Raw genomic sequence first — 25,549 nt, forward strand, 5'->3', positions numbered from 1 at the left:
CTAAAAAGCAGATTTTATGCGTCATACTTGGCTCTCTTTGTTTGCCTTTAATTATGTTCAGTCGAGCTCGTTCAACAGGGTGGGATTTTTTTTCCAACTGTGAAATAATACCCGAGTATATGAGTCAGTTTAACAATGTATTCTATTTGGAGGGAATACAAGCAGTGGTAATGCCAGTGCTGGTGAGAACGGTCAGCCACCCAGCCAAGGTCTAGCGAGGTGTCAGCGGTCTCTAAATTAAAACTGTGCAAAAATGAGCATGCATATGTGAGACAATTAAAAACAACAGGTGAAAAATGTTTGAGTGTTATGTCTCTCTGATATGAAAAAGCACACAGTTTGCAGTACTTGATGTGGAAAAATAGAGTGAAAAAGATTCGATTCCTAACAAATAGTACTGAAGTTAGTTCAGCAGATTTGAAACACATGTTTTCTGTATTTATTTTAAAGATGTTGCAACTCCTCAAATGTCTTCTGATGCCTGTTTCTCGTTTTGAAAATGCTGCTTCATGGGGAAAAAAACATTCTGGGAATCCACACTTAAAACACAAAACACAAGAAAAGATACCACAAAAGGAACACAAAATACATCAAATTCCTAAACAAGCTTGGATCAAAAAGTCATTTTGTCAGAAAATAAGGTGCTTTCTTGATGTTATAAATAATCAGATGCCACTGTCTTCATCATAAAACCTTAATTAGAAGTATAGGTAATATTTTAAGTAAGACGTTTAACCACTGGGAAATCTAAAAATAACAAAACCTTAACTTTGATAACAAGCAAGTATGCTTACTTCACTTAACTTAGTTTCTTCTCTGGAGCATCCAGCTTTGGATGTTCCCTAAATTACAGGCCCTCCTCAAGGAAATAATCAGATTTAATCAGAATGGTCAAAGATTTACACTCCCCGGGACACAATGAATCCATTCTTCCTGACGTAACCCTGGCCTGTAATTGAACCCATGCGCTCTACCAAGAAATCAGAAACGGGGCACCACTATATCACCAGGGATTCAGCCTCATGTAACTCTTTTGATTTTTTGTTTGTTTAGTTCATAAATTATTTAAGACAATAATGATCTTTGTCGCTTTGTCTCCTTGTCATAATTTAATTAATGGCCTTTTTATGTTTCTGTTAATTGCTTAATACTATGTTGCACACAGGCTGCACAGGGGCTTAGTCTTGAGCATGTTGACCTCACAGAGATCAAGGGTTTGAATATCCATTTGGGCATCCCTGTGTGGCGTTGGCAGAGATAGAGGATGTGTGTGGCGCGCACACACACACACACACACACACACACACACACACACACAGAAGCCACCCTTTTTCACCATGGCTGACCTCATGTTAGTCTGTTTCCTCTTGGGATTGATTTCTTTATGAAGAGCCTGCAGGTCACCTTGATAATTGAGGCCCTGGGCATCCTTGTCTGTGACCCATTCCTTGTCAAGTACATCTATTAAGCAAAATACTCAGGCTTTTTTCTTCTTCTTCTTTTTAAATCTTATCACCCGCCCACATTATTTTTCTTCTCTTCTCCTTAACGCCTGTTCCTCCTCTTTCAGGCCGTGTTTGATGTGCATAAGACAACAGGTCTTACCCTGATAGAAGTGTGGGAGGGACTCACTCCAGACGACATCAAGGGGTGTACCGGTGCAGATTTTGAGGTGAGTGGTGTGACTTTTTAATGAATTGTTTTTAAAGGTCCCATGTTATTATTTTTCAACTGCTGCAAACCACATGATGCTAGGTTAGACTATTTTCTAACAAAAACAAAATGATCATGCTTACAACTCCCTTGTCTGTAGCTGACTGGTGGCAGAGCTTTATTTTAAGATGTGTAGCAAGGCCTGTTTTTTTTATTATGTTTTTACAAAGATGTCTTCCATGAATGTTGGGCAGATACAATATCGGCATTTCTGGACCGGTATAACCTGCACCCACTAAATTTAAGTAGAAACAAGAATTGTACCCGAGTCTATAATACGCAGGTGTCCATGTTGTCACACAGGATTTTTAGTACACAGAAAGATTTTTTTAAACCACTTTAAACAAGTGCTTCTAAGATGGCTACTTAAGCAGTAGCCTACCAGAAAAGTAATTCAACACCATCTTTATCCTCGTCCAGGCAACTAAAACTAATTCTTCTTTAGCGTCAAAATTGAACACCCTCAAAATTCCTTCGTCACACACTTTGTCAGTCTCTCTGTCTCTGTTGTTGCTCTCAGTGCCACATTTAATTAGGCCATTAGCTTGAGCTGTCCTCTTCATTACACATTAGTCCAGCCTTTAAAAACTCATTAGTGATTGTGGATTTTTTGACACACTATAAAGAAAGACACACTCTAAACCTTGCAATTCCACCTGCACTTGATGTTCCCAGTTGATCAGATTCACTTAGGATTTGTCAGATCAAAACACAAACGCTGCATAATACTTCAAAATGTGAATTAAGAGTCAGTCAGTCGTCCAATTCACCACTTCTTGAATGTTTGCTGTAAGCATCATGGGAAGTGTCATTCTTTTAGCCATAAATTTGCCTCATCTGTGTAAGCTGCAGGGTTCAAAGCATGTTTTAAAAAAGAAAAAAAAAAGTAGCGGAAATTACGGACGTAGGGGCGGGTCACAGGTCATGTCTCGACAATGAGGAAAGTAAGATGATTGATGTTTCTCCCAGGCGTACACACTACTTTAAAACATCATTTGAAAAGTCAATTTTGCGTAATAGGAGACCTTTAATCATGTTGCTCATTTAACGAACCATTTTTAATCTCTTCTAGGTGTCCTCCAACCTGCGGCCCATGCAGCAAATATAGATGTTCATCTTTCAGTGTGTTACGTTTGGTGATCACATAGCCTACATACAGGTCAAAGCCCTTTTTATTAAACACCGACTCAAGCAATCAGAAGGATTAGTCATCAAACAATTGTAATTTATTAATTCCGGTTACTGAATAATCCTTCTGAGACTGCCTTCGCAGGCAGAGATTATTTTCATGTCAATTGAAATGCACCTGTAATAGTGCTTATGATGCAGTAACTACACAAAAAATTGAGAGAACTATGCACCAATGAACGAGTTATTTGAAAGAGTTGCAAAAAAACATACTCCGTCTCAGGTGAGTCCTCATCTGACACTCAATGAAATGTCAATGTAGCGTTCTGTCTGTGAGTGTACAAAAGTGGAAATGTAGGCCAAATACTTGGCAAGAACCTTTTGCCTTATATCCACTCTGCCTCTGCTTTTGTACAAGCAATAAAACTGCTTGCTTCGGGGAATAACTTTTTTTGGTGTTTTTTTTTTTATTTTTTTTTATTTTTTTTAAAGATGTGAATGTGTTTTACCAATTAGTACCTAAAGTGCTGCAGGTTTGGAGTCCTCTATAAATGGACAGTGATGGTGGTGGTGGTAGCTCACATTGACATTCTGGATGTGATTTCCTCACTCCAGCAGAGAGCATCATCACCTGAGGGCTGTTATGTAACTGGAAGAATTCTGCCCGCAGGCGCTTTTTTCGGTTGAAGAAGATCAACCGGGTTAGATCATCAAGCCGGAAATATGGAGCAAAGTGACAGGGCCGCTGGCGACTGGCAGTTGATGTTAATCCAGCACGCCCCCCTTTCAAGAGTCGTCTAGAACCCCCGTAAAGCCTGCATATTGCAACATAGTTATTCAACAATACTGGAAAGCAGAGGAGCCGGTACTTTGAGGAACATATTTAAAGTACTTCTACACAATAGTAACAGTATATACTAAAATAATAATAATAATAATAATAATAATAATAATAATAATAATAATAATAATAATAATAATAATAATAATAATAATAATAATAATAATAATACTGTTTTTTATGGACCTTTTTGAAGTTTTGTGCATTTAAGGTGTCCTTAAACTTTTCAAGTCAAACACCAAGGCAGTCATTTCAAGGTCATTGAAAGTCGTCAAAAATATGCATATTTAAGGAAATTGTATGTATATTTTGCCTAAATTAAGCATAAAGATGGCTAAATTAGCTAAAATACAAATATAAGTTATTCCGAAGATGCATTCAAAGATGTTGTAAATCTTATGTAGTATTCTACACTGGTCACTAGGTGTCAGTAATATTACTGTAATGTTTGGTGAAGCACATATGTATTATTGTGCCTATTCTATAGACACAATAATAATAACAGCATAGTCATCATCATAATAATAAGCATAATACTGTTGTGGCCATAATCCCCTCCAAGCTAAAAGTCAACTCTGAACCCTGATCCCACTTTCTGTCCTCCACACATCCGGAACACATTTATTGAAACCCACGTGAATGAGTCTTATTATGTCTTAAATTGCCTTATTTTCTATGATTACTACTCTATTTGGTAATACTAATAAAAATAAATGTAAAGGTGACTATAGAGGTGTTAGTTCATGTCTAGCGTGCCCTATGAAAATATTTTATGAATTGGGATTTTGGAGCAATTCATTTCTCATGGTCAGAATAAATAAACAGAGATAAACGAGGGATCTTGACCAACATTCTGGGGTAAAATAGGTCTCTAAAAGGCAACCTTCACTGCAGAATGGCACCACTGATGGTAATGTTGAAAATTGTAATAATAACCAACAAAACCACAAATTACAATTGTAGGAAAGTGATATATCCCTTTCTGTTCTGACTGCTCAGTACAAAATGGTGAGTACACCCATTGACACAACTTAATAGCAGAATTTATTTGGCTTTGTTTTTGACACTTATGACAGTTAACCATGTTACAATGTTAGCTAAAATCTTGCCTGTACACTTAATAAAGGATTTATGACCCTGGAACAGATCAATTCAATTTCCACGATTTCCTATGGGAGACATTAATGAATTGATTTTCTGGCTCAAACATCATGGTTGTGTACAGTGTGTACAGCAAAATCTATGGCCATAACAAAATGATATCAAACTTCATGTCACGTTGGGGCTTGAGAGCTTTGCGGGCTTGAAAATCACCTTGCGATAGACTCCCCTGCAGGTGCCGTTCTTGCACGATGTTGATACTTCATTCATGGAGGATGAAGTAGTCATCAAAGCCACTTGGGACCTTTTCATATAATTTGTCCCCTCCTTTGCTGTAACATTTAATTGTATAGCATTAGTCACTTGACTCATGAACCATGCACACTCAGATGAAATGTTTTTAAAAATCATAGAGTATGTATCTTGTTTAATCATTCCATCCATCCATTTTCTATCCTTATGAGTGTAGCACGGATGCTTGAGTCCCAGATGACTTCAGGTAAGAGGCAATCAATCACACCTATGGACAATTTGGAGTTGCTAATTAACATAACACACATGTTTTTGGAATGTGGGCGGAAACCAGAGTACCCGGAGAAAACCCATGCACCCATAGGGAGAACACAGAGACACCCAAATGGACATTGGAACCCATCTCTTCCCAATCTCCTGACTATGTGGTACACATTTGAAAAAGAATGAAACCTAAATCGATGCATTACCATCATGGGTGTATGTAAACATGTGACTTCAACTGGATCTATATAGTACTACTACATAGTGTAGTGCTGGATTGTATTTCATGATAATGTTCTCGAATCTGCTTGTATTTAACATCCTTCAATAGAGGAGACACGTTTCAATTCTTGACAGAGTTAATGGCTATTGTGTTGCATTTCTTTCTGTAAAAATGCAAATTTATTGAGATGTAGCGATGCCACAGTAGACGTTGGGGGCGTCGACTGTTGCTTATAGTGCGTGTGCGTAAAGCGTGTGAAGCGTGTGAGGATGTGTGTCCAGAGAGGGAGGAGGAGGAGTGTGCAGCAAGCAAGCAATCAGGCAGGCTGGTCTGGGGAAAAGCGAGTGTTGTGCACGGCTGTGGCGGCGGCATGGCTTCGTCTCACGGGAGAAGTGACCTGCGCTTCGCCGACTGGATGTCAAGTCTGCCACAGAGCATGCACACCATCCCGCTCACCAACTTGGCCATCCCGGGTGAGTAACTCCATGCGCTCCATTCGCCCGTTTGCGTACTGTGTGCGCGCGCGCATAATTGGCCATTCAGTTTATGTTTAATAGCCATCCAATACATAAAGACCTGTTGCACAACCTGCCAAGTATGTTAAAACCTCTCATCAATCGGGTAGTTGTGATTAGATATATACTAAATATATTAAATAATGCATGATGGTTTATCATGATGGTTACGGACCATGTTGAAGATAGACTTGTGAAAGGGGTGGTGGCCACTTCAATCTCTGAGATGATCACACTGCGTGCATCACACCTTACACTGTTAACAATTACATTGCGCTCAATTAATACCAATTATTATGGGAAAATATTTATGCATGCCGAAAATGTGTTAACATTTTTTGGTAAAATATTTATGCATGCCAAAAATAGGTTTAAATTATTTTTAATCTGATGCCCATTATTATCACCATCTCTAGGATGGTTTACAAATGACTTTTTTAATTGTAGAAATCGGACCTTCTACAAGAGATGAAATGTGCAAGTGCCCGATGTCACACCCAGTCATTTTCCTCACATCCACTAGAGGGCATGCGTGCAAGGTATCGGCTATTACAGGGGTGCTCACACTTTTTCAGCATGCGAGCTACTTTTAAAATGACCGAGTCAAAATTATCTACCCACTAGAAAAATGCAAAACATCTATTTATTTTCAAATGTATTGAGGATTATTTGTACGTACAATGTATGTTGATATACCTTACATAACCAAATGAGCCAATATTGCAAAACACACATAATTAACAATTAACATTTTTTGTAATTACCTCCACATTACTCCACATTTCCCTTCTTTGGTACTGCGATGGTAGAATGGCATATGAGGCAAACGCACTTCGAAAAAGACATTGTGAAAAAAAAGTCCACCTCCCATTCCGTATGGAAGTGATATGTTTTTGCCTTTTTACTTGGTCCAGCTCCTTCACTCATTTTAGTGACCATAAACTTTAGCGAGGGCTTGAAATCTGACGCAATTCGCCGACTAGCTTAGCACTTTGCATCGCTGTTTACGCATGAGCGGTGACCTAAAGGTCAAAATTCAGTTGTCATCTGACTGGTTGTCCTGTATGTCAATCAAGTAACGGGGATGGATGATAGGCTGACATCGTAAGTTCTGCTGCACTTAGAGACGTTGTTTGATTTGATTGGTCGCCCGAAGGGCAACATTCAGTTGTCATCTGAATGGCTGCCCTGTATATCAATCAAGTGACGGCATTGATGCGAGGATGATATTTTTTTAATGTCACGCCGCGATCGACCAGTGATCGACCAGTACCACCTCCGCGATCGACCGGTAGATCGCGATCGACTTAATGAGCACCCCTGGGCTATGATATGCTGTGATGTACTGTATTGACGAGCATTTATAGTTCACATTTAAATCCTGATTGCTTTGAACACACCTCCCATTTTAATGACAATATGCTTGAAATCGTATCCTGCAAGATCATGGAAATTACTAAAGGTCCAATTAGATGGCTTTATAGCGTTGAAGTGGATACTTTAGCTGAGGACATAATAAAGTTTGGGCACTTATAGTATTTTTTGTATTTCCTTGATGGCAATATCTGGGGTATTTTTGTGAAATTGTATGCAGACATACAGGGAAAGTGTATATTTGTATAATTGCATGTACTGTACAATGGCATATTTACAGTATAAATTGGGTTTACTTACTAAATGTTCAATCAAATAATTAACAATACAATGGCCATTATACTGTATTGTATTAGCATATTGCCTGTTTCCAGAAATAGGAACAACAAATTGCACGTGTCATCCCCTATGCAGCTCACAGCCATTAGAGGCCATACTGTATATGTGTTGCACTCCGGAATTGTTGTGATATGCTGCAGTCCTTACTCTGTTGACCTTTATTTTCGTTTAACAACCTTTCTTGGCATTCATGCACAATGTTGAGAGTTAATTGTAATAGATTCAATAAGGCATGCATGACACCCGCACACTAATATGTCCAACATGATAAAGACAGAAGCTCCACAGCAGCACTGCCATGTCATCATTTGCTGAATCACAGGCTGTATTGTGGCGAGGTTGATTCTTGCCAAGGCAGCAGCATGGGAGCATGCTCTGTCCCATTTAATTAGCTATCATTACTAGCTTGTTGCCGCTGTGGTGCTGATGGTGCTGGTGGTGGTGCTGCTCAGATGCTCTCATCCTAGCTCCCTCCTTTTTTTGGATTCAAGTTCTGTATAAACACATTCTGACGCTATTCTTGGTCTGCACAGTTGGCAAGATTGTTTGTCAAGATTTCATAATCCAAAGAAAATTTATTTAGCATCAACCATGTGCTCCAAATGGATTTAGCGAATCTAATTCCTCTCACAACCAAACGTATTGTCTCTTTTTATTCAGGTGGGACCAAACTTGGACGGACAGAAACAAACAATGCCTCTTCTGAAACCTCCATTATTGCTCCTTAGATGGGAGAATGTTTATATTTATGAGTTTATAGTCTACGGTCTTATGAGACATCCCTCGGTGTCTGACGACAGCTGCCTCGCGCGTCTTATTTGTTCTTTTGGGAGGATGGGGAAATTTCTCGAGACGACACAGGCTGATCCGGACTCAAGTGTTTTGTCAATTTGGAGTACTCGACAATGTGAGCTGGCAAGTGGGGGATGTTGCCAAAAGAGATAAACAGTCTCCTGTTTGCATGCACTGCCAGTGTTGCACAACTGTTCTTTCTGTTCTTTCTTATTTAAGCCTTGTTCTTTATGATGGCAATTAGCAAGGATTTGGCTGCAAATGTTTAGTTACAGATATCTTTAGCATCTATTAAATCAGTGATACACGCTAATATTCATGTATTCCAGTAGAACAGATGACACACAGTGAATTATTGTAGTTGTGTACTGCCACATTTCCATTGTGTTCTCATTTGGTCTTCTGTTTAGGGTTAGTTTATTACACATTTCTTGCAGCCTGTTGCTTCAAATGGGTATTCCTCAAATACAATACAATGCAGTACGGTGTGTGGTCTATTTTATTTTGTTAGCATACTGCCCATTTCCATAAAAAGCTGGAAAGTGCACAGCGGTTACTGGTTAGCACGCAGGCCTCACAGCTAGGAGACCCAAGTTCAATTCCCCCCTCGGCCATCTCTGCGTGGAGTTTGCATGTTCTCCCCGTGCATGCGTGTGTTTTCTCCGGGTAATCCAGATTCCTCCCACATTCCAAAAACATGCTAGGTTAATTGGCGACTCCAAATTGTCCATAGGTATGAATGTGAGTGTGAATGGTTGTTTGTCTTTATGTGCCCTGTGATTGGCTGGTCACCAGACCAGGGTGTACCCCGCCTCTCGACCAAAGACAGCTGGGATAGGCTCCAGCACCCCCTGCGACCCTGGTGAGGATAAGCGGTAGAGAATGAATGAATTAATTAATTAATTAATGCTGGAAATTTATTTTGCAACAAAACATATGGGTCCTAAAACAGAGCCCTGTGAATCTCCTAATGTGTAATGTATTTATTTGTATAATTACACTATAGTACGAGTTTGTCTAGAAAAGCAATACATTTTTAGGGTCCTTGAAAAAGCTTTGAATCAGGAAAAATATATACATATTTAAATAATTTTAAATTATAGTCCCTTCATATACTTCAATTTACATTGTGTAACAACCAAAGATAAAATTTTAATTTTGTATTATTATCAAATGCTGCAATGTTTGGCATACTGGCATATTTTGCACAAAATGAGTAATACATGAAAGCAATCTCAGCCATGTAATACAACCTTACTATTTTGGTGCAGTTGTTTTACTAAATCATTTTTGAAACCATACTGCGGATTGCCTATTACAGCAAATCGGAAATTAAAGCCAAGTGCTTGCCATGATCTGATTACTATATATTAAAACCATTCATTGTATTGTCACCATTTGACCCAACACAGGGACCCCAGTGGGGGGGGGGGGAGGGGGTGGTGGGCTGCTATCTGCAGCTGCAAGATGATTGCTGATGCAAACTGGCTTTTTGTATGACTGTGGCGGCCCACAGAGACGTGATATTGTGTGAATTTACATCTTTTGTGTTTATGTCGGTGTGAAACAAGCTTTTCTCTGCCAATGTAATTACACTGCATTGCATTTTTGTTAGTTGTTTGGACGTGCCTTTAAACCCAATTGGAGAGACAACTAATTGAGAGAAATGCTTTTTGCTTTGTTTTGGATCTATTCACATCGACAATTACATTTGTAGTTATTTCAAGATATGTAGCGAAGCCTGCTCTTTTTGCTCTTTTTTTTTCTTTTCTTTTTTTTAACAAAGCTGAAGTGGAGCGTATGAAGTACATGCAGCCTTTCCTTCTCCAGGAAGGAGTTGCAAAAGCGTGATCACCTCCTGGTTTGTTTGGGTATACAGTCATTCATTCAGCAGAACATAAAAATATATTGTACACATTTGATTTCCTGCCAGTGACAAGCACCTTCCAGCTCACGCGCGCAAGTGCCTCTCATATCATTTATATATTTTATTGTCCGATCAGCAAGAATAATGATGCCACACTTACACCACAGATATGACACAGGCTGTACAAAGTCATGGTGCATAATAAATGTTTCTGCCGCATAGTATTGGTGACACACTGACAGAAACTGGCAGGTGCCATGAGGCAACTCGGTGTGGACTTTGAGAAGTGGCTTCACGGTTGGTTTCTTCCTATTTATCCTGAAGAAAATGTTTAAAAATGATGGAATCAAAGTACATTTATAATGCAGATCAATGGACAAATTTATTTTATGTTAGTGTTCAGCCTCCACTGACCCCGCACGTCACTGCAATACACATCCAGCTAAGGGCAGGTCTGAGGTCATCATCTCGACGGGGATGGGAGTTTCATTACATAATTCATTCATTCATTTTCTACCGCTTATCCTCACGAGGGTTGCGGGGGGTGCTGGAGCCTATCCCAGCTGTCTTTGGGCGAGAGGCGGGGTACACCCTGGACTGGTTGCCAGCCAATCACAGGGCACATATACGTAGACAAACAACCATTCACACTCACATTCATACCTATGGACTATTTGGAGTCACCAATTAACCTAGCATGTTTTTGGAATGTGGGAGGAAACCGGAGAAAACCCACGCACACACGGGGAGAACATGCAAACTCCACACAGAGATGGCCGAGGGTGGATTCAAACTCAGGTCCCCTAGCTGTGAGGCCTGCAGGCTTACCACTCGTCCGCCATTCAGCCCTTGATCACTTAATTAAAACCAGAATCTCCAAAAGCAAGGGAGATGATTTTTTCTTTATGTAAACATTAAAACATCCTTTAAAATATATATTTTGCATAATAGAGGGCCTTTAAATGTCAAATAGGAAGTTGGTATTTTCCAAAAAAGGCATTTTACCTGAAATTCTGAGCCCAGGGGGCTTCCACTGTAACTCGCTTTGTATTTGATGACTCCATCTTAAAAATACTGCAATAAAACTGTGAGATGAACATGAACAGTATGGAGGACTAGGGAGGAAAACAGCCTGTGTAAAACTGTATTATGTTGAAATATCAGCAGCCATCAAATCAAATCCACAGAAGCAGAATGGGCATCTTGTCTCTGCCCAGCTTGCTTTAGAAAAAGGACCTAAATCCCTGGATCACTCCGTTGCCACTTAATCCCCAAACAAGGAGGATGATGGTTGCTATGATGTCAATGTGCCAGTGAGATATTTGGGAAGGGGGCTGGAAATAGATTATTGGATGTCAAATCCAAACCAAAAAAAGCAGTACCCGGTACTTTTACTGCATCCCTGTAACATTTCCACTCAAACCCTGCATCCAGATGTCTTACAAGCTGAATGACAGAAATGATTCTGTATGGATTTTCGACACAGGCTGCCTGGTCCGCAGTGTTGGCGGTTAATTGAGTTTCCCTGCAGGAGGACATTTGTCTTGATTCTAAAAGTCGGATGTGGTTTGGGTGGGCAAAGAAGGAGCATAGCTTGAGTCAAAGAGAGGAAGGACAGTCCAGCCAGGTAGCGATAAGCACATCCAAATTTATTTTTAGGCCGGGAGCGGGATAAAAGTGCATATGGAGATTTGGAGGGAATACATGTCCACATAATGGATTTATGTGCTTCATGTGTCGACGAAGCGATGCTTATTCCCCCTTCTCATCATCTCATGCATCTGATCTTACCTCCTCAACTCTTTCCTTAATTCATCCCCTCATTTCATTACCTCTCTTCATCTTCTGTCTTTCCCACTCCTCATCTGCTTCGTCTGTTTTGGTTTATCTGCTCTCATCTCCCCCCTTTCCTCTTATCAAACCCTCATTTCATCGAGCCAACTCCACTCTTTATCTCCTCAAGTCCTTCACTTCATCCGTCCCCGTGTCTCATTTCCTCCTCTCATGTCCTAACACTTTTAAAATTTATTCTCCTGATTGTCTCCTTACATTTCCGACTCATTCAGTTCTCACCGTTTTTTCATCCACAATCCTTATGTGACACATGAACACATGTTTTTCTATTTTTCTGTGCATTCTAAAGATACAGAGACACTGCTAAGTATTCCTGTAAAACCTTCTGTGCACCATTTACATATAATGTGATGTACATATTAACCAAGGTACAGTGTCATTATTATTATTATTATTATTAACTCATTCGCTACCAAAGGCGTATTTATATGTTGTTTTTTTTTCAACCTGACGGCTCCCTCCCAAAGACGTATTTACACATTTTTTGTACGTTTTATTGTGCGAGAGGCACAAAGCAGTGATGATGCCACTCCACAATAGAAGAGAGCATGTTTGGTGCAGTTTGAAGCCGGAAAACGGCCACAAGGTGGCAGAAGTGCATTTTATAATTTTGGAGCAGGTGTTTTAACAGTGGTCTTTGGAGGCGGGAATTAATTGCAGTAATGAACTGTTTTTTTTTCATTTGTTTTTATACAGTAAAGTCTCGTTATATCGATATCGGTTATATCGATAGTACTGCTTATTACGATACTATTTTCATTTCCTGGCAAATTTCTAGTCTTTTATGATATAATTAGTTCCGGTTATTATGATAATCCGGTTACTACGATGCCCTTTTCATCTCCCGCCAGCCAATTTGGTCTGCTTATATCGATACAAAAGCAGCTTAAAGCTGAATCAATATTTGCTTAAGGATTTCAATACCACTATTAGCGAAATCTGTAAACGGCGTATTGTTTGATTTTCGGCTAACACCATTTCGGCTTTTCCACCGACGGACGGTAATTAGAGGATTACAGGTAATTAATATGAGGTAAGTATTAAACAATCTTTTGAAGTAAAGGAGTAAATATTTGTATAATTTAGAGGGAAGATTCAGTGAATAGACTTAGTGTTTTCAGATGTGTTCAATATTCTTGGCACTAGCTTTACTGATAAATTATGAAAGTAAACTTACGGTATTGCTTGATCAAAGAAGCAATCTCTTGTTGTTTGAAATAAATCAATACACTTGTATCTTAAAGATTAATATGATAAGTAAATCTACAATGCTAGTAAACATCAAAAGGGATGAAAGCAGGTATAAATTGGAGTTGTGAAGCTCGTGAAGCGTTTTAGAGATAAGATCCACACGAACAATTGAATTATTGAAACAGGTAGCATTACAGTTAGAGTCGAGAGAAAATGCATCAGATTGTTTAGAAATGTTAAACAATATTGAATCTTTTGTGTTAAAAGGTGAAAAGGGGAAGCAGAAGAAGATGGAAGATTTTTTTATTAAGTATTGCAGAATAAGTAATGTAAACGTTGCAGTTTTTGTTTTCCATACATGTATTTAATTGTGTTGTATTCAGATATCTTTTTATCGCTTGCAATAATCACTGTTTTTCATATGTACATGCTGGCGTTCGTGGTTTCTCTCGTGTGAATAGAACAATGTCGAGTGCATTATTGAATATTTACTCAGAGTCACTATTGCAAGAGTGCGTTATGAAAATAATAAATGTTGACAAAAAATGTGACCCATCTGACTTTAACCGAATTGTGTTATGTATATGAATGCAATCATTTTTTGCAACAATGTTTATGGTTTTGTCTGCTGAAGCGTGAGGATTTTGCATTGGTTGAATTTTAGAAAAGAAATAGTCATTAAAAAAGACGTTTTTATTTAATGCATACGTTTATTTTTCACTTCACTACAGTACAAAAGCATGCTAGATACGCAATCCATGAACTCAAGGAGAAAATTACATGCCATATCAAAGATCCCCCATTTATTGCCCACTTTTAATGCAGTTCGGCGCAGGATCGGATATATCGATAGTCCGGTTATATCGATATTTTTTCCGACTCCCAAGAATATCGATATAACGAGACTTTACTGTATCTTTAGAACACAGAAAAGAGACAGACATATGTGCTCATGTCTCATAAGGATTGTGGAAGAAAAAGTGCAGTTTTGCTTTAAGTCCCCCCTTCGTTACTCCTTTCATCTCATCTCCTTGTCTTTAGACAAATTCCAATTAGATTCCAAATCTTCTCTCATGTTCTCCCCTTACTCCTAATTTCTTTTCTTTCTTGTCTTATTTAGTCTCCTAATCTCCTCCTCCTCTTATTTTCCTAACCTCCCCTCCTCACCTTACTTCATCCCTCATCCTCTTCTCAACTCTTTCACACAAGTCCTCCTATCTCCTTAAATCGTCATTTCCCCCTCCATCTTCTCTCCTCATCCCTCACCCACTGTCTTTCTATCATCCCATCCTTAATTTCTCCCCTTATCTCCTCAAATCCTGTCTTCATTTTCTCATCACTTCCTTTCACCATCATCTGCTCTTATCTCCTTAAATCCCTACTCATTTTCTCATTCACTGTCTCATCATGGCCTTGCTATCGTCCCGTTTTTCCGTCCACAGGCTCCACTTATCTTCTACTCTCGTCTTCTTAATCCTCCTCTCTTTCTCCTGCTATCATTTTCTCTCACAATTCCATATCATCAGCCACCCAAACCTTCTCAAATCCTCGCCCATCTTGGATGTTGCAGAAGATGTCGTGTTTTAATTTTAATTTTTTTAATGAAATATTTTCTACCTTGTGGCACATACTCAAGAGGTATTTAACGACGGAGGCTGCTGAGATTTCTTCTCATCTCGTTGTGGATGCTCTGCAGAATTGGCAGAATGTTGAGTGAGAACCCTCAGGGCTCATGTTGGCCCACTGAGGTTTTGCTGTTTTTCTACATGATCGAATCACGCGCAGGCTTGATGGCATACTGCTTCATTTGTAATGCACTTTTATTTGTTTGCCTGTGGGGGGGATTGAGCATTTATTACAATCTGTTCGGATGCACTTACCTTCCTAACAATTAATTTTGCTTCCATGTGCAACATGGGATGAATAATTCAACTTTTAGCAATGGTTTCATGAAGTGTTACCCCAGGATGTGAGGACAGCCGGTACGGTAGGCTTACTCGGAACGGCACAAACACTCACCAGGTGGAGACACAAAAGGGGAATAAATCCAGGTACCCAACTACGACATCCTACTGTGTTGTCTGTGCTGTTATTTTTCTAAATACACCACATGGTGACGACCTCCTTTCACTTTTGTATGTTTTTTTTTTTTTATCGTCCGCTTTAAGAGAGTGAAGATAAATCCTTCCTGGCGGTAACTTTAGCTCCAGCTGTTGCAGCTGGCCGAGGTCACGCCCCCTTTGCTGTTGTGACCCCGGCGGTGCCGACCTGCTTCGCCTGTCAACACTGCTTTGTCTGTTGGTGCCGAACAACTTGGAAAGCTTTGCCATGGCACGAACAGCCGCAGCTGTGGCTCGATTCATTTGCATGTGTTTTCAACTGAGAGACCGATCAGACAATGAGAATGAGAAATTGATTGTAGAAATGATAACAAACAGGAGCATGTGTGTAACATGACGCATACACACACACACCGTGGGACATACTGTATAAGAACACCCAATTATTGTCCCCATTTATTGTTTTATTTGTACTTTTGTAGCACCCATTTGTGGTTAAAGGAAACTATACCCTGCCAAAATATTCCCGGTGAGCCTACCAGTGATAACAAAGGGGAAACATGTGATAATAACCATAGAACAGGAAATTACTACACCAACTTACACAACTTACACACTTTTATTAAGTCCAGCAATTCCAAAAACACACCACTAGGGGACAATATTACTCTACAAAAACCTTCTTGTGAGTTGTTTTGCTTTATTTTAGTTTTATTATACAGTGGTTCACTCAGTTTTCTACTTGCATAACATGTTAAGAATGTTCAAATATTGCTTAAAACATTGCCTGTGTACTTAATAATGGTTTTATGACGGCATCAGTGAAACAAAATCAAGTTTAAACAATATTTATTCATGTGTAATGCTGTATGATAATCTATCTATTTTTTTTTTACAAACCCTTGTTTGTTGCTCTATTGTCTTAATTCTTATTCGTCTTTAATGTGGATAAGGCTGACATAATGAGTATTTACAAATTTACTAAAAGAAATGTATGTTATTTGTTTGTATACACAATCTTCTAAATGTATTTATTTCTAATATATATATATAATATATATATATATGTAGTGTATATATAAAATATATATATAATATAAAATTATATCTAGATTTGATTTTTAAAATAAATAATATTTAGGATATATTAATGAATAAATATATTGGCTATTAATGAGTTATGGCCTATGTGTGTAAGCCTTTATTAAATAAGCGCATAGAAAGCACACAAAAAGCAGACTCTTAACTGAGAAGCAGGATGTACTGATGATGGTGCTTTCAAAAACACTTTCATGCTGTCAAAGTTTATGACTTATCAGCCCCGCCGTTGTTATTCATAAACTTGTTGCCATGGTGAGGGGGCTGCTTCCCCGCTACAGCACTGACCCATCTCCTTTCATGCAGACCACACAAATACTGTACAACAAATATCAATACCGACGCTTCTGTTTATGTGCTCCTCCCTTCAGGTTCCCATGACTCCTTCAGCTTCTACATTGACGAGGCGTCTCCTGTGGGGCCCGAGCAGCCGGAGACGGTGCAGAACTTTGTGTCAGTTTTCGGCACGGTGGCCAAGAAGTTGATGAGGAAGTGGTTAGCCACGCAAACCATGAACTTCAACAGCCAATTGGAGGCCGGCATCCGTTTCTTTGACCTGCGTATTTCCACTAAACCCCGTGACCCTGACAACGAGCTCTACTTTGCCCATGGACTCTTCAGTGCCACCGTAAGTCCATTGTGTTTCCTGTTACCTTAGGCACCGCGAAATAACAATTATTTTTGCATTTTAATCTGTTCCGTACTCACTATAAAATATATAATGATCTGTTGTGGCACTATCCTGCTTCATCATCATGTATGTACAGTATAAAATTGTTTTGTTTTTTCTAGATTTACATGATTTCTTATGGTAAAATTTAATTCAGTTAGTCATGAAAGGATGGAATCCTAACGAAGATGTTGAGGATTAATTGAGGTCTGGACTGCATTGCGTGCTGTGTCTGTTTGTGAGCCATTTTTCAGCATTGTGCTTCATTTCTCACTGAATAATGTATGAATCTAAATGACAAAATGCAGACACACTCAAGAGGTGGATATCTGTAAAAGTGGGATTTGCTGATGATCCAAATTAACATTCTTGGGCAGATATCTACGTCTAGTCTATTTGTTTGCTGAGTTGCCTGGAAATTACTGATTTTCATGAAACTTTGTCGGGAAGTAGAGAATGGGCTGAGGAAGAACGCATCAAGAATCTAATTTGTCTACTTCGTAGGTTCTGAAAATCGAATTATATCACAGCCAACATAAATATTAAACTTTTAAAGGGGAGCTATTATGCTTTTTCAACTTTTCTGAATTATAAATGTTGTTTGAATGTTCTATTCTCGTGTTAAACGATGCCAAAAGTTTCAGATAATGACACTTATGGGCGTGCCCAGGTACAAGCAGTACAATCTGAGCGTAGAATAAATTAAAATTTTTGGAAATCCCAAGAAAATACAGCTGGAATAGGTGCAGATTCTGGAAGATCTAGAAAGCTTTCTGTGTGGGTTATTGTGTATAGCTGCTATAGTTTTAAAAAATTGAACCGTTCTTATTTTCTGGAGGTCCGAGAAGGTCTTGAGCAGATCAGCAGCTTCCTGTCAGCACACGCCAGAGAGGTGGTCTTCCTGGACTTCAACCACTTCTACGGTGTGCAAAACCTGCACCATGAGAAACTGGTGGCCATGTTGAAGGACGTGTTTGGAGAGAAGCTGTGCCCGGTTGTCTTTGCCCAGGAGGTACCGTGAAGTTTTCACGCTCACAGATTACCATTAGAAACAACCAGATGTTAAATCTGTGTCCTTCCTTAGGTGTGTCTGCAGTATCTCTGGGAGAAGGAGTACCAGGTACTCGTCTTCTACCACCACCCCATGGCCCTGGAGGTGCCCTTCCTGTGGCCTGGCCAGATGATGCCTTCACCCTGGGCCAACACCACAGACCCGGAGAAGCTGGTTCAGTTTCTCCAGGCCTCTGTCACTGACCGGAGGTTAGCAACTACTGTATTCATCTTTTCTGTGCTTGCCAGTAAAGTACTTGGGTATAGTTGTCCTTCCTTTATAGCTTCCCAATGAAGATAATTTTGGCGAGATTCAATGTTAAATATAATATTTTTTTAGTTAGGGCATAAAAACACCTGTTTACGACTTTCTAAATGAGCTTTTTTAACATAATAACACTCTTGTTATTCACTGTTAAGCAACTCTTATGCTGCTGGGACTTGATACAGCTGCTAGCTAGCATGCTAGCAAGCTACTGACCTAACACGCTGGTGAGCTATACCTAGCGCATAAAAACAAACCATTCACACTCTCGTTCATATGGACAATTTAGAGTTGCTAATGAACCTAACATGTATGTTTTGGGGATATGGGAGGAAGTTAGCCTTGAATTGATTTATTCTAAGGCTGCACGGTAGCCGAGTGGTTAGCATGTTGGCAAACAGGAAGATCTTCTGCATCTTCTGGGTTTTCCCAGCGTGGGTTTTCCCCGGGTACTCCGGTTTCCTCCCACATTCCAAAAACATGCTAGGTTAATTGGCGACTCCAAATTGTCCATAGGTATGAATGTGAGTGTGAATGGTTGTTTGTCTATATGTGCCCTGTGGTTGGCTGGCGATCAGTCCAAGGTGTACCCCGAAAATGGATGGACGATTTCTTCTGAACTTAAGAAGCCAAAAACAGACTTTTTTGTACTGCAGTGTTAAGGTAAAGTAATGTAAGGTAATATTTTGTCATTTCTGCCACCTAGTGACCAGAATACTACATATCATTTGTATTTTGATATGTTTTGAGTAATAGCAGATCAGAGTCTACCACAAATCAGCGAAAATGTACTAATTAGTTAATTTCAGAAAAAACATCATATAGCGAGGAGCGATAATCAAACCGTGATGTTGCAAGAGACGACTGACCTTCGGGAATGCTTGTGTCCTGCAGGAGGAAGGGGACCTTCTTCGTATCCCAGGTGGTTCTCACACCAAAGGCCAGCACCGTGATGAAGGGTGTGGCCAGCGGACTCCGAGAGACAATCACAGAAAGGTGTGTAGATAGCCTGTTCACATGAGGAATTCAGTAGGGCTTAGTGTAATAATAATGCAAAATAGTAAGCTATTGAAGGTTATAATGTCATGTCGTCAAAGCTGCTTGCTAAGTCTCTTAAGTCGTTGGCTTGAGCCCGCAACCCTACTGTTGAAACCATTCAGTTGGGCAGCCCTTTCTTAGAGTACAAAGAGAATTATAATACAAAAGAATAATAAAAAAATCAGCATTGTGCAGGTTGGGTCATAGGCGAAGGAAGAACACATAAAATTTTCATGCATTTCAGATAAAAGACTGAACCACGTTTTTTTTATTTGACATTTGTTCCTTTTTCTGTGAATGAGTCAGGTGTATAGATGGTGTCCAAAATGTCCAAATTTGTTGTTGAATCCCAACCAGGGAAACATTTAATTTCCACTATGATAAGTCAATACAGTGTTCCCTCGTTTATTGCCGGGGATATGTAACCAAAATAGCCCGCAATAAGTGAAATCTGCAAAGTAACCACCTATTTTTTTTTTTTTTTTTACAATAATTATATGTTGTCGAGTGGTTAGCGCGTAGACCTCCCAGCTAGGAGACCGGGATTCAATTCCACCCTTGGCCATCTCTGTGTGGAGTTTGCATGTTCTCCCCGTGCATGCGTGGGTTTTCTCCGGGTACTCCGGTTTCCTCCCACATTCCAAAAACATGCTAGGTTAATTGGCGACTCCAAATTGTCCATAGGTATGAATGTGAGTGTGAATGGTTGTTTGTCTATATGTGCCCTGTGATAGGCTGGCCACCAGTCCAGGGTGTACCCCGCCTCTCGCCTGAAGACAGCTAGGATAGGCTCCAGCACCCCCCTTGTGAGCATAAGTGGTAGAAAATCAATGAATGAATAATTAATTATATGTTTTAAGGTCCCTCACCATACACTTTATACACTTCTCGGACAGGCATTTGCATTTTCTCACATTTGTCTCTTGTTTAAACCTTCTCAAAGTTACGCGTATTTCACTCCTATGACCATTCTTGGCACTGTTTGGCTATAGGGTTTTTGTACCTTGTTAAAACATATTGCTCCTGTCGTCGTATTTTCCTTATGTTTCTTCTGTTGTTTACAATATTGGCGGTTAGCAAGCAGCTCACACTGTTAGGCTAGTTCGGTAGCCATGACCACAAGAAGAGATGGAGATTGATTGATAATGGTCTATAGCCAATCAGGACTCAGCAGACAACGGGCAGTGCAGACAGAGGAGAGATAATAGAGAACGACACCGCTGCCACTCAACTTCCCATAATGCAATCTTCTTAAAGGGCCAAAAACAGCGAGTCGGCAATAGGTGGAGCCAAGGAACCCTGTATTCTAATTCATTTCACATTAACACAGATAATAAAATGGAACATATGATGCTACAACTTGTTTCCCCAGGGAGACAATAACCTCTGTCACAGCTGCGCCATATCATAACACGAGTGGATGAATGAGAGTGTACTCATGGTATCACAAAAAGGCTCTGGGAGTACACAAGACAAAAACGGTTGGCAAACACTGGTTGAGTGAGTTAGCTAGTTAGCAGGCTGTAGTTGAACAGTATTGCATCATTAAAGTTAACATACCAGTAATACAGATATCCTTAAAGTTGCAAAGACCTTTTCCTTGATGTCAGCCATGTTTTTAAAGGTGTGTGCCTTTTTGTAGAGCTGTGTGAGAAATTTCAAGTCATTCTGAATTATGGGGGTTTAATAACGGCGTCACCCAGAAAATAATTGCACAGGCAATACAAAAGAGGTGTGTGTTTTGACAACTTTTCACCCAAGTAGTCATCTTTTCTGAAGGTTATACAGTCATACAAGCACACGCACACACCAACAGTAACACTGAGTCATGTAATCATGAAACGGGCCTGTTACTGTGTTTCCTCAGGCGTTTTAACTCTGACCTCATTCTACCTTTGTTGTGCTGCTTTTTACTCATTTCAGATGGTCTCATACGTTTGCTAAAAGCCTCGGCAAGAATTATTCTAATTAAATTACTGGCTCCTCTGCTATAGGCATCCTTTTATTGGTTTGGGCTACAGTGAGTGTCTTTGCTGTGTTTGCTCAGTTAGAAATGACAAAAATAAACACACATGCTAGGTTTAGCCTACCCTGTTGCAGTATTACTATACTCCACAGTCTCCACTTGGCCGCAGTTCTCCGTTTTCTATCTTGTATCAAATAGTCAATAGTTTTAAATTGTATTATTATTTTCCTTCACCCAATGTCAGCTGGAAGGGGCTTCAGCGTACTCGGGACCCTAATGAGGATGAAGTGGTATAGAAAATGGATAGATTGATATACTTTTCTTTAACTTACTTGTTATTTAAGTAAACATAAACATTTTATTTTTCAAAAATAACTATAACATTTTCTTAAGTATGATAGTTTTTCATTTATTGAAATCAGTCATAATTATTAAATATTATTGTTTCATTTATTCATTGATTATTTATTATTATTTATTTATTTTAAAAATATTTTAAATATTGTTATTATTATTATTATTATTGTTGTTGTTGTTATTATTTACTTTTTTAACTCACTATTTTTATTTTATTAACTGAATTTATTTTGATATTTATTTAAATTTATACTCGTAAATAATAAAAACAAGATTTCTTATTTGTATTATTATTTTAATATAAATAAATACATTAGATGAATGTCTAATTGGATTTAAAACATGTATTGATGAAACAAAAAATTTAATTAAAATTTTATTAAATTTATTTAATTAAATCACTAGCTGCCCTCAGTCTCCTCTTGGATAAAAGAACCGTCAATTTTATTTTGCAGGGCTTTGCCAGGAATGATGCAGTGGATCAGGTCCCAGAGGCCCGGTGAGAGCGGCATCAACATCATCACTGCAGACTTTGTGGAGCTGGGAGAGTTCATCAGCGCTGTCATCACCCTCAACTACCACCTGGATGACGAAGACGACGACGACGCCACCTGAGAGCCATCAGCCGGGGAGGGGGGGCTGTCGGGGAGCACTGTCGCCCCTCCATCCTCTGCTGTTGCTAGTTGGGGGGGGATGGCTTTGTGCTCCACCTCTTTTCTCCTTGCCATTTGTTTGAAAGGAGGAGATGCGCTGCTCCTTTCACTTTATTTAGGGCTCGAGTGGAGTGATACATCACACGGCGATGATGGCGTTGAGAGACGGAACGATGCGAGGATGAGTTAGTCGGAGTGCTATGAGGATGACGATATCTGCTTCCTAATTTGGGGTTTAACATGCCCCTCCCCTTTTCAAGTGAGTTGTACATTTTCTTTACTTTCCTTTCGCGCTGTAAAAATGACCGCTTTTGCTATACAAATGTAAAGCTTTCTGGCATCATCACCGTGTACAGTATATGCATTACTGCTAATGTGTACCGTGTGACATCTAATCATTCTATGTAGGCCACAGTCAGCAGGCGTACATTCAAATAAAATGGAGCTCTTTTATCATAACACGTTCATTCAACACATTGAAGCCCACTTGTATTGTTTACGTTTTATTTGACTTTTATCAATTAAACCCAACTTATACCATTGATGTTGAAAAACTTCCAAAAATAGTCACTTCATATATCACTGTTATTTATTTTTCATGAATTTTGTATGATTTATTTATCATTTATTTTCTTTTTTATATTGACCATTTATCAGCAAAATCCACATCAAAATTAATCATTGAAAGATCTCACTGATTTTTATGTATTTGTCATACATGTGTTATTTAAGAAATATATCTATTTTATATTGATTAAACACGCCCCAAACCATTTATTAATTAAACGGTATTGCTGCAAAGGTTTTTGTAGGAAAAAGTGTCTCCATATGAATTCATGGTGGGTGCTGAGTCGTGATGTTTAAAAATACTGCTCACAAGAGTCCATCCACTGTCTGTTTATCCTCTCAGTACTCCCCCCCCTCCTTGTACTTCTGTATTTACTGCTGTGGCGCAGTGTACATGAGTCACTGTCAGGGTTTGGTTTTCTTTCTTCTAACGCATACCTTGGAGGTGGACTTTGTTTCAAGTCAGAGGTCAGAGGACAGCCGACATCAGGGGTTGAGGATCTTTATTTTGCAGCTCTGCTTCAACTTTAGCAAAAAATAGTGCAGTAAATGTTTCGATAAGCCCTAGCAGTAGAACATTTGTCTTTGAATGTCTCCAGAGCTTGGAATTTCAGTTCCTGTGTGGAGTTTGCAGTTTGCTTGTGGAGTATGCTCAGTTCCTTATCCCACATCGTGCAAGATAGATCAGTAAATTCAAATGTCAACTAATTGATTGATTGGTGTTTGTTTTACTGAATCAGACATGATAAGTGTGAATGCAATCGTCCGAACCCTGATGTGCCCCAAACTAGCGGCCCATCTATGAAGCGGTCTTGCACGTGCTCTAAAAGTATATTTTAGACGCCTACTGTCAACTCTAAGCTGGGAAAATAAAGCGGAATATAAAAATGATAAACATATTTATGCAGGTGAAGTATGCCAAGTATCATTTTTCAATGTCGGGTTCAAACCAGAGTACTGAACCACAAGTGTGAACACAGCCTTAAAGGTTTTCTGTTTGTATGCTTCTGTGTTTGGAAAATCAACTGTGTGCTTTCTGTATGTTTTCTATTGTGCTGCGTTTGTACATACTGTAATTGCAAATAATATATTGCCAAGAAATTGTAAAGTATTGAAGTTACGGCGAAGGTTCATGACACTTTCTTAAATATTATGATTCAGTTCTTTTTTTAATACAAATTTCTTAGTGATGTGCATGATGGGTTTTTTTTTCAACACCACTTGGATGCACATCGTTTGTGCACCTGTTTTATTATTTTCATACACTTCAGCCTCCCCATTGCCGTCACTGGTTAACCAATGACTTGAAAAGGGCGTTCAGATTGTGCTGTGAGGTCATTATTGTACCCCCTGGTCAAAGCTGTTGTTATTGCCTTTATCTTCTGATGTACAAAAATGAAACAAAAAGAGTCCATTTGCTGTTGTAAAACTAAAAGTGGCAGATAAATAAAGCCAACGCCATGTGGTGTCTTTCCCTCACTTCACGTCTCGTGTCTGGCTTGCATCATATTTCAAGGCATTCAATAATAATCAAGTGACGAGCATCTTCTTAATCTGAAGTAGACAGTCACAGCTTTTTGGCTTGGATTCCTGCTCCGTGCTGAGTAGCATCCCAAAGAAAATATCCAGTTACCACGGTGATGAGAATGGAGTGGGTGGGCGGCGGCACACGGGGTGACCTTGCTCAGACTGTGTTTCATAATTCACTATGTAATGTGTCACTGAGCAGCCAGGTGTTGATCACACTTGTGTAAACCGACATGGTTTGGAACTGGATTCTGGCTCTGTTTATATCCCTGCTTACACGGTGAGGTCAAAATATAAACAAACAAGACTGAAGACTGAAGCTACGGGTGGCTGTCAGACGTTCACGCTGCTAGACTATCGTGTCATCTGTTAAGAACATTTAGCGGACATCTACAGTAAATACTCCAATTAACACTTCTAAGTCCGAGTGCCATCTCTGGGTCAGGGATGCAATCCTGCCCTAAGTGGAGAACTTTAAGTACCTCAGGGTGTTCAGGAATGAGGAAAGGATGGAGGACGTTCTTGAGCTCTTAATTTATGGGTTGACCTACGGTCATGAGCTTTGGGTAGCGATTGAAAGGACAAGATCACGGGTACAAGCAGCTGAAATTAGATTTCCTCCTGGGTGGCTGGGCTCTCCCTTAGAGATAATGTGAGAAGCACTGTGATCCTGGAGGAGAACCACTGCTCCTCTGCATTGAGAAGAGGTGCTTCAGGCATTTGGTCAGGATGCCTCCCGGACGCCTTCCGAGGAGGTGTTGCGGATGTATTAGTCTCTCCAACAAGTCCTGGATCTATATAATTTAATTTGTTGTATTATGACTTTTATTGCTCGTATCCGATA

The 25,549-nt window shown here is 39.4% G+C and overlaps 2 protein-coding genes across 3 annotated transcripts in view; both read left to right on the forward strand.

The window, feature by feature from the left end:
* The window catches only part of oxct1a (3-oxoacid CoA transferase 1a), a 40,746-nt gene extending 37,446 nt beyond the window's left edge, over window positions 1-3,300 (forward strand). For both annotated transcript variants that reach the window (XM_058071125.1, XM_058071126.1), the window contains 2 exons: window positions 1,571-1,672; window positions 2,786-3,300. In XM_058071125.1, the coding sequence (XP_057927108.1) occupies window positions 1,571-1,672; window positions 2,786-2,821 (138 nt within the window). In that variant the 3' untranslated portion in view covers window positions 2,822-3,300. The remainder of the gene's footprint in view (window positions 1-1,570; window positions 1,673-2,785) is intronic.
* A 2,362-nt stretch (window positions 3,301-5,662) lies between these two features.
* plcxd3 (phosphatidylinositol-specific phospholipase C, X domain containing 3) lies at window positions 5,663-24,657 on the forward strand. The gene is made up of 6 exons (XM_058071742.1): window positions 5,663-5,995; window positions 16,984-17,240; window positions 18,121-18,294; window positions 18,367-18,542; window positions 19,492-19,593; window positions 22,414-24,657. The coding sequence occupies exons 1-6, from the start codon at window positions 5,893-5,895 to the stop codon at window positions 22,571-22,573; spliced, it is 972 nt and encodes a 323-aa protein (XP_057927725.1). The 5' UTR covers window positions 5,663-5,892; the 3' UTR covers window positions 22,574-24,657.
* Window positions 24,658-25,549: the final 892 nt, after the last annotated feature.

The sequence above is a fragment of the Doryrhamphus excisus genome, chromosome 4 (assembly GCF_030265055.1).
Source record: "Doryrhamphus excisus isolate RoL2022-K1 chromosome 4, RoL_Dexc_1.0, whole genome shotgun sequence".
Classification (NCBI taxonomy): domain Eukaryota; kingdom Metazoa; phylum Chordata; class Actinopteri; order Syngnathiformes; family Syngnathidae; genus Doryrhamphus; species Doryrhamphus excisus.